The following is a 9,844-nucleotide window of genomic DNA, read 5'->3' on the forward strand; positions in this document are numbered from 1 at the left end:
TGTTGTCTTTCTAATTTGTTAAAATTTCTTTGCTACTTATTACTCCAGTACTGTTCCCATGACATACGTTGTATTTCTTGATGAACAACTACGTACGTACGTTTTGAATTGAGTTCTATTGTCTATTACAAAAATAGATTAACCACATGTAGAACTGACGGATATTTAAGGTGCAGAGAGAACTACAAGAAGATATAAAAGATTGTTGGGATGACTATTGACTACTCATAAGTCATGCTGAACAAAAGTTACAAACGTACACTCTATATCACATACTCTACCGTACAACATGTATATAAAAATAAAATAGCATGATAATTAAAGACACTTGAAATTCGTCCAAGGAATAGTGAAGATCATCAAGCACTGAAAAATAAGTAAGCTTAACAGTAATTTAAATTTGAAACAGCATCAGAAATATGTAAAGGACAATAAAACAAGGGGTAAACAAGAGCCATTGCATTTGCATTGCATCAGCATAGTTGAAAAACTTAATACAAATGCCTCATTTCCTCTCTTCCTCTCTTTCTCTCTCCCTCTCTCTATACAAAAGTGCAAACAGGCCAAAGACAAAGAACCACTATGCATGCATGATTCAAATGACATAGACGCCTGATCTGTTAAATCAGAAATGAAGATCAGGGACCCAGGAGTGTCCCCCACACACACACTGTTCTTTTTCTCTTGCCACACATTAACTGCAACATCAGAGAAGCATGTGACCAAGAATGGCCATTGCTGACTCCATATCCTTGCTCTGCAAGAGGCCGCTAATGCTGTGCTCCACTGTGACTGTTAAACTGCTCACACTGTGCAAGACTGCTGTTTGCTCAGTCTCAGGGCATGTATAGTTTATTCCCACATTTGCATCGCCACGCCTCCGGGTAGTATTCGGCGATCACTGGAATGCCTGGAGGCACCGGTACATGCACTGGGTTGCATGGTGTGCAGTTTCCACACTTGGACTTGCATCTCGGAGGATATGAACCTGGAACTTCTCCCAGTTGCCGTCTTGTACCCATCATCAATGGCATCCTTGGAGCTGCTCCATCCTGCTGTACTAGTTGCAGGAGTAGCATGCTATTAGGTGTATGAAAAGACAACTAAGAATGAAGTTGTTCAATGTTCAAGCATAGAAAATGGTAAGAGATATAGCAAGCACTAGTGTTCACGTGAGTGATTGTCTCAGTGATGTGACAATGAGGTAAAAGATGTTAGTGAAGAAGGGAAAAAGAAGAACACCTGAGCATTTAAAGCTTCTCTCCAGCTCCTAAAATCTGAAAAGAAGGGAGAAAAACAGAGCAGTTTTAGATCAACGAATGAAATAGAGAAAAGAGAGAAACAAGTAATTGTTCTTGCTCACCTAAATATGCAGACCAATTACTGCAGCCATGCACAGCCAATACCCAAGTAAAGAGAAGAAACAAGGAAACACAACATGAAAAAACAAGCTTTGAAACAAAAACTCTTCTCAACTCCATCCAAAGAAGCAGAGAAACAAGAGCAGAGGGAAAGCTTAAGATCTCAATGCACAGCTCTGAATCTCACCATCTTATGCAACCTCGCCAAGAGGACAAACAGAAGGATTCAATGAGTATTTCAGAGCAAATGCTTACAGAGCTCGAGTTGTAACTTCTACTGCGACCCTGAAAACTCAGCAAGAGTAATCACTAGCCCTGCACTATCATTTCGTTTAAAGCCACCAGGCCCTTTATCACACAAACTTGAAATTACCTTTATGCTCATAAGAGTACTACTGTTTATATACAGGCACCATGGTTTTTGCATGGTTTTGCAGAGCCATTGAGAAGCCAACTGGAGGACCACATAGGAGCATTTGGGTGAACTTTTTGTGGTCCTGGATAGCTTTAGGGTTGAAGCTTGCTTGCACAATACATAGACTGGTCCCCAACCATTGATCTGATAGATCCTAATCAAAAGGAATGGTTGTACTGTGGATATTTGCCTTCAAATGCAAAAGACCCAACATATTGATGTGATTGGTCTACACTTTCAGAGTCTATAACTCATATAACCATACAAATATTGAAATACATATAAGCTAACAATATTTATACAAATTCATGAAAGATGATTCATCAGGAACTAATCCCAGACTAATAAATCTGATGCGAAAATAATCCCATATTCCTAAATCCAAAATGCCGATGGTTTTCTAATGTGAAGGATAGAAGAAAAGGGCAATTTGGCCAATTCAAGGAAGCAAGGGGAGCAAATAATTGGGGGTGAGATCTGCAAGAAAGAAGGTCTCAGGCATCCCAAGACCGTTTGTCTCCCACTCATCCTTTTTATTATCCCAAATTTTTTACCACACTGGCATCTTGTTACTGCTACTGCCATACTTGGGCTTCCTTGCAAACCCACTTATCATAGTAGCCACATAAGACTAAAATTGAGACAAGAGACAATTAACCTTAATTGCTGTAATGTCCAGCGGAGGCATCAATGTTAACAGGTCCTGCTTGGGTTACATCACTTGTTGACACAATCAAATCATACTTGATTTGGATCTGGCACCTGACAACTTTGAAGTATCAAATTAAGGAGTTATTTTCATGAACCATCAATGCCCAACACCTAACATTGGTTGAGTCTAGGTAGAGGATCAAGCACCAATACTCCGCACGGCAGAGACCTTAATTAGCAACTAAATAAAGCTTCTACCGGTTTAAAACAGGATAATTCATGGTAACAAAATTGTATTTAAAAGATTATACATTTCCAAAACACATCAAAGAATTTAAAAGCATAAATTTATTTTTTTAAAAAAAAACATCCATGATCAATATATATTTTATTTGGAATATATGTTATCTCAATTAATTTCTTTCTGAAAACTCATCGTACCAATTCTATTGAACATTTTTTTCAAACAAAAAGAATATATATTCTATTGAACATAGAAGTATCAGTTCTCACAGCAATATTTCCATTCTCATATTCCTCCACCTTCCATTTAAGCCAAAAAACATCTTCATTTCAATATTTCCAGAGCTTCTCTATTGGCATACAGTATGTGGAGAATAATAATAATAATAATAATAATAATAATAATAATAATAAAAGTTGTTAAGTTGAGTACACGCCATTTGAAAATTCTCTTTGCGCCCTTCATGATTGAAGAATAAGAAACATAATATTCAAGTAAACTGGGTTGGGAGCTGTCTCCAATAGAAGCAGTCTTTCAAGGAAAATTAAACAAAATTCAGGGAAAAGAAAACGCAAAGCCAAAATGATGAATATTGCGCGTAAATGTATGGAGTTATTGACAAAGGTCATATTCTAAGTTTGATTCAGCCTCAAGGTTCTCAAAATTGATAATAGAGCCAATAAACTGATATAAAAGATAAAGGACAAGGATATGGACTACTGGTGGTTGTGAAATGGACTAAGGCTCCAACTCAATCAACAAGATATGGCCCATCAGTGTGACAAGCAGCAAGTTAAATTTACAAATTCATGATTAATAGACAAGTGGGAGAAGTGGCGCTGGCATGAGTGAGTTCAATATAATGAGTTAGGCTTGGGAGGCATTTGATTTGGCCCACCCCCAACCTGCACTACCGACTGGCTCTTTCACTAAGTAGTAAGTAGCAACTACACTGGACTCCAGGCTAGAGGCCACATTCCACCACTGGAAACATGACTACCTTAATCAGTCACAACGCTTTTAGTTGATCTGAAGACAAAGAGGGAGTTTGGTGCGCTGAAGTTGAGTAGGGAAGCCAAAACAGAAATGATCATCAAAACAGGAAGTCACATTATTCATTGTATCCATTTTGTCATTGGACTTCAGACGAAAACAAACTTCCATATTGGATAAGGTTGATTTAGAATATACCTAAACAAATTTAAACTTAACTATGCATAAATAAAAAAATTAGACAATGTTTTTCATCCGCACCAATTCAAATTGGTGACCATCAAAACAGGAAGTCACAATATTCAATGTATCCATTCTGTCATTTTGACTTCAAACCGGAAAAAAACTTCCATTTATTTATTTATTTATTTATTTATTTATTTATTTTTAATTAATAGACGACAAGCGTCATTTATTTAAGAGATTGTTAAAGAGACAGACAGGTACGAAAGTGCATCAATTATAGTAGCTTACAAACCTTCTAGGTAAATCTTCCTACTCTGTAATCTTGGAGTGGTGAAACTACTGTTTTTCGCACAAAGAACCCACACCCAGGCTGTAAACAATACATGAATTGTACATATAAACAGTACTGTCGGGGAGGAGATTTAAACCATTACCCTTCCCCTTACACCCAAGTGTCTTGCCATTGGACTATCCAATGGTTGAAAAAAAAAATAATATTTTTCATATTCGACAAAAAAAAAAACTTCCATATTCAATCAGGTTGATTTAGAATAATATACCTCAACAAATTTAAACTTAACTATGCATAAATAAAAAATTAGATAATGTTTTTCGTCCACACCAATTCACATTGGTGCTTAAATGCCATTCAACTTCCATGGACAATGGAAGTGGTGTTTTTAACACATCTACGACTCAAAAACCAAACACTCCCTTCAAAATGAGCAGCTAGATTTAGTCTTAAAATATGTTATTTGAAACACGCAAACATTAAAAACAAGTAAATAACATATGTATAAAAACTTGCTAGAAGTAGAGCCAACTTTAAAAGCCATTCTTGACCAAGTCTAAGTGTGGAGCTACAGCCACCCCGGCAGCCTATTTGAACTTACTATTCAGACTTTGTCTTCAGCCACACATGTTGAACATAGACGAACTTATCCAAACACGTCAAATGATCTTCTCTAAACTCAAACTGACCAAATCTCTCCAAAATTTCAACCAGACACGACAGTTAAAATGACATTTGCAATGAAAACACGCACGTTTGAAAAAAAAAAAAACACATGCAACGTTACCACCAATTGGAAGCAAAAGCAAAGGGGTCCTGCACTTCCCGCGCTATTTGGGATCCACACTATGTACTTTCTATGTTATTTCCTTCATTAATTATTCACAAAAATTGTGGAATGTTCCCACACTATTCCCAAGTTGAAATTTTATCTATCCAGAACTCCCAAATTCTTAGTGCTGCCAGCGATCCCTCTGCTGTAAAGACTCACTATAACACGGACCCTACTTGGCTAGTTCGGTCAGGCCAGGTGTGCTCCATCATCCACCGTTAAGATATGATCTAACGGGTCTAAAGGAACGGATTATAAAAAAAAATTATCACACCAGTCGATGCTTCCAACACGGGACCAGCTCACTCCGCAGCAGCGTTACGCAATATGGAAACTATAATAACATGGTATTTCGAAAAAAATGGAAGGCATAATAAACTTAAGAGAAGCTAGAGCACACGCACCTCCTCTCTTGTCCTCACCTTTCAAGCTTTTGGGTACGCCATCAATGGCGGTGTCTTCGTTTCCGATGCCAATTCCTCTCCCTTCGCCTCCTTCGCCCCCAGCCTTGTCAGACGCTGATCTTCTCCGTTCTCTCCTCCGGTTATCTAAGGAGATCGCGCACTCTGAACCCCCTGGTGATCTGTTTCACCGAGGGTTCGCCTCCGTAGCCCGCAAGATCCGGGTTCTCTCTGTTATTTTTGAAGACCTCCAACGCGATCGGATACCTCGCCTTCGCCGCTCGGCAGAACTATGCTTCAAGGAGATCCTTGTTGTTCTTCAGCACCTCAAGGCGCTTCTCGCCGACTGCTCCGCTCGCAGCCGCATGCGTCTCCTCCTCCAATCAGAATCTCTCTCCAACGATCTCCATGAGCTGACTCTTGATCTCTCTACCCTGCTCGATATACTCCCCATGGCCGAGCTCGATCTCAGCGAGGACGTGCGAGAACTCGTTGACCTCCTTCGCCGCCAGTGCCGACGATCGGATCCGCCGTCCGATCTCGAAGAAGAGTCACTCCGGCTTGAGATCCTGGCAATGATCCGCGAGATCGAGAACGAAATCGTGCCGGATCGGGAGAGGCTCGAGAAGATCTTCGACCGATTGGGTCTCGTCGATTCAAGAAGTTGCAGCGACGAGATCGAGTGTTTGGAGCGCGAGATCGGCGACCGGGTCGTCGAGAATTTGACTCCCGCGATGCTCGCTCTCGTCGGCCTCATCCGTTACGGGAAATGTGTCCTCTTCGGCGCCTCCACTCCAAGATCCGTTTCCGCCGAGAAACCCGCTTTTCTCCAGCCGAACCCCGTCATCCCTGACGACTTCCGTTGCCCCATCTCTCTCGACCTAATGCGCGACCCTGTCGTCGTGTCCAGCGGACAGACGTACGATCGCGACTCCATTACCCGATGGTTCTCATCAGGGCACGCCACGTGTCCCAAAACAGGACAGACCTTGGACCGTTCCGATCTCGTCTCGAACCGCGCACTCAAGAACCTCATCTCCCGTTGGTGCCGCGAAGAGAACGTGCCATACCATTCCCCGGAATCCGGAAACGGGGAAACGAACGGCGTCAGCTCAAACAAAGCCGCGTTAGAGGCGGCGCGAATGACTGCGTCGTTCCTTGTTGAAAAGCTCGCCGCGTCGCAGTCAACAGAGGCGGCAAACCGTGTGGTCCACGAGCTCCGACAGTTAACCAAGACCAGCTCTGAGAGCCGAGGTTTCGCGGCTGAAGCCGGCGCCATCCCCCTCCTCCTTCCACTCCTCAGCGAGAACGAGCCAAGCCTACAGCTCAACGCCGTCACGGCGTTACTCAACCTCTCCATAATCGACACTAACAAACGCCGAATCATGCACACCGACGGAGCACTCGATGCTCTCCTCCGCGTGCTCTCCGATGGTGCCACGTGGCAAGCTAAGCAGAACTCGGCGACCACTTTGCGGTCCTTATCTGTGAACCACTCTTACCGGAGAAGGTTTGGCCGGAATCCACGTGTCGTGGAGGAGTTGCTTAATCTCGTCAAGGTCCCACCTGCCAGCAAGGACGCTTTGTTGGCGTTGCATGCTTTGGCCGGCGATAGGGCGAACATCGGGAAACTGGTTGAATCCGGCGCGGTGACCGTGGCGCTGGAATCTCTCGTAGATCACGAGACGGCGGAGGAGGCGACGGCGTTGCTCGCCGCCATCGCCAAGCGGGGCGGTGCCTCATCGCTGGCCTCCGCCAAGGGATCGATTAAAATGCTCGTTAAGGTTTTGAGAGATGGATCGGAGTCGGCGCAGGAGAACGCTGCCGCGGCGCTGGTATTGGTTTGCCGGCGAACGGGTGGCGCTGCGGTGGCCGAGATCACGACGACGCCCGGGATCGAGTGGGCGATCTGCGAGGTTATGAGCTCCGGCACACCGCGTGCTCGCCGGAAGGCCGCTTCTTTGGGGCGCATTTGCCGGCGATGGCTCGCCGCTGAGGAGGCTTGTAGCATCAATGGCTCGGCGGTCACCGAATAATCTTTAAAAAAAATAAAAAAAAAATAAAAAGAAATTAAAGAAAAAAAGGACAGTGTACAGATTCATTATCGACAGAAGCGCAGCCAAAATTGTTCATATTCGGATTGTTTTTCATTCATTTTTTTATGTTTTTTTTTAAATTTGATTTTTATTTTATTTGTTTAATAAAATAAATTGATTACGTGATTTATTAATTTTTCATAGAATAAATTGGAAGGCATTACTCTACGTTGATGATATTTATTTATTTATTTATTTTGATTAAGTGTTTTTTAATAAATTAAATGATATTTATTTTGCAGACGAATTTTTCTTTTAGAAATGCCCGTAAGTCACTGATTAAATGTGTTTATTTAATTATATATTTTGTACGATGTTATTCTTTTTATCCTCTTCTAAAAAATATATATATTTATTTTTTTTAATACTTAGAGAAATAAAACGTGGACAAACTACAGAATAAATCAGGTTTGTAAGTTGTATCTACCATAAATTTCTATGAATTTTCATATTTAAAATTCCATTTTGGTTCTATTTTAAAAGTATTATCATTAATAACTAATAAGACATCATCTCATAGATTTTTTTTTTCCTTCTTGTTCAGCTGTGCTGCTACTAAATGAAGCTCTGCCCCACACCCGCTTCACAACCAACTCTCCTACCCCGCCTATTTATTGTGAAATTCACCATTTTAAAATATATAAAAATTAATAAAAATTAAAACTCCAACCAGGATTTTGCTTATGTTTACTTTTATAAAACAAATAATTATATTAAATCATTAAAATGACGACAATAATAAACATACAAAACGAAAAGGATGACTATTGGCTGTGGAAAAAATAACATATATCATTTAATAAAATTAACATATTCTTCATAAGAGACAATAAATAAATAAATAAATAAAAGTTGTTTTACCACTGTAAATGAAAGATTTGGGTACTTGGAATGATGCAATAGCAAATGCCAAGACATGAATCAAGTTAATAAAAAGAGTGGGTGTCTTATTATTATTATTATTATTATTATTATTATTATGATGATGCCTCCCCCTTCACCTAACCCAAATAATTTGTGTGTTGGACGTGTGAGCAAACTAGTTGATGGTTGATAGACGAGTCCAAGGACTAAGATGGACAACAACTACAACAGCTATATTGTAAGACATTTTCATAATATCATGTCTCTCTTGTTGTGTGTGATAATTTATTTCAAAAAATATAAATCAAACTTTTTGCTATATATATACTAACATCAGATGATGAAAAGTAATTTAAAGAAAGATTGAAAGGCAGGAAGCAGATTCGAACCATATTTTACATAGGGTGAATCTACAAAGTAGGTTTATGTATTAACTCATCACTAATGAATCTTTCTGACATCGTTTCTCCATATTTGTTAATAAAAACTCCTCTCTATGTAACATAACTTTGATTTATGTAATAAATCATAAGACACTGGTCAAACCGAATTGTTACATTTTACTTTAAAATAATTATTTAGTAAAAACTTTTAATGTTTTAATTTTGAATATTAACTCATCATCTATGCATTTCCCTAATGTGATTTCTCTATATTTATAAAAAGATAATATTAAAAAAACAACTTCACAAAACAAAACAAAACAAAATCATGATTTGTGTAAATTGAATCGAATTATTACATTGTACTTTAAAAGGATTAATTCGGTAAAAAATTTCAAATTTATTTAACTTTGAATATTAGATTGTGATTTAGAGATCGATTAACTAAATAAAAGTTTTTAACTTGAGAGTAGTTAGATTAATTAGCACATTTTCTTGTTACTTTTCAAATGTGATTTATTATGTATGATAAAACAATCATATATTTAAAAATTAGTATAAAAAAATGCAATCAATTATACATATAACTAATATATATAGATTGCAAATCATCATTATATAATTTATTGTCAGTTTCCATGCTCGAATAGAATCCTCTAAAAATAATTTTTTAATATTATACTCTTTAAAAAAAAAAACCTAATATTCTACTTGTTCTCAAATATATATAAATATTAACTATTCATGTAACCATTGTGAAATCTATTAATTAACTTGACTGCCCTAGGATTAGAAGTCTAGTTAATTGACGAATATTCTCAAGATACCTTTTAATTTTTTTTTCATATATATATATATATATATATATATATATATATATATATATATATATATATACCTCCAAAATTACAACTAAAATGTAGTTATTTCTTACATTTTTTTTATTAAACCTTAAAACCTATTATACTTGATTTAAATCTTTTCAAATATATTCTTGTTATTTTATAGTTGTTATCTTATTGATTTTGAGTATAATTAGGGTGACAAAAAGGGCAATTTATAATTGAGAATAAAGTTTTTTTTTTTTTTTTGATAAAGTCAACGAGCGACAAAACAAAGTACAAAC

The 9,844-nt window shown here is 38.3% G+C and overlaps 2 protein-coding genes across 3 annotated transcripts; one reads left to right on the plus strand and one right to left on the minus strand.

The window, feature by feature from the left end:
• Window positions 1–444: 444 nt before the first annotated feature.
• LOC120283728 (EPIDERMAL PATTERNING FACTOR-like protein 5) lies at window positions 445–2,709 on the minus strand. Of its 2 annotated transcripts, XM_039290451.1 has the most exons (4): window positions 1,735–2,709; window positions 1,364–1,646; window positions 1,243–1,277; window positions 445–1,055 (listed from the first exon to the last, which is right to left on the minus strand). In XM_039290451.1, the coding sequence occupies exons 2-4, from the start codon at window positions 1,479–1,481 to the stop codon at window positions 837–839; spliced, it is 372 nt and encodes a 123-aa protein (XP_039146385.1). In that variant the 5' UTR covers window positions 1,482–1,646; window positions 1,735–2,709; the 3' UTR covers window positions 445–836. The 2 variants fall into 2 exon arrangements, with proteins under 2 accessions (XP_039146385.1, XP_039146386.1); XM_039290452.1 differs by lacking the exon at window positions 1,735–2,709 and having other exon boundaries at window positions 445–1,052; window positions 1,364–1,728.
• Window positions 2,710–4,397: 1,688 nt separating this feature from the next.
• LOC120249900 (U-box domain-containing protein 16) lies at window positions 4,398–7,639 on the plus strand. Its single transcript, XM_039258605.1, has one exon. It carries the CDS (start codon window positions 5,336–5,338, stop codon window positions 7,409–7,411), a length of 2,076 nt encoding a protein of 691 aa, XP_039114539.1. The 5' UTR covers window positions 4,398–5,335; the 3' UTR covers window positions 7,412–7,639.
• Window positions 7,640–9,844: the final 2,205 nt, after the last annotated feature.

The sequence above is a fragment of the Dioscorea cayenensis genome, chromosome 19 (genome assembly GCF_009730915.1).
Source record: "Dioscorea cayenensis subsp. rotundata cultivar TDr96_F1 chromosome 19, TDr96_F1_v2_PseudoChromosome.rev07_lg8_w22 25.fasta, whole genome shotgun sequence".
NCBI lineage: Eukaryota > Viridiplantae > Streptophyta > Magnoliopsida > Dioscoreales > Dioscoreaceae > Dioscorea > Dioscorea cayenensis.

Excerpts from the sequence above, each read along its gene's own strand:
- LOC120249900 (XM_039258605.1), top strand. The coding sequence starts at position 5,336 with ATGGAAGGCATAATAAACTTAAGAGAAGCTAGAGCACACGCACCTCCT.
- LOC120283728 (XM_039290451.1), bottom strand. The coding sequence starts at position 1,481 with ATGGAGTTGAGAAGAGTTTTTGTTTCAAAGCTTGTTTTTTCATGTTGT. Across the intron at positions 1,278-1,363 it reads TAATTGGTCTGCATATTTAG|ATTTTAGGAGCTGGAGAGAA; the intron begins GTGAGCAAGAAC and ends CCTTCTTTTCAG. Across the intron at positions 1,056-1,242 it reads GAGAAGCTTTAAATGCTCAG|CAGGATGGAGCAGCTCCAAG; the intron begins GTGTTCTTCTTT and ends CAACTAGTACAG.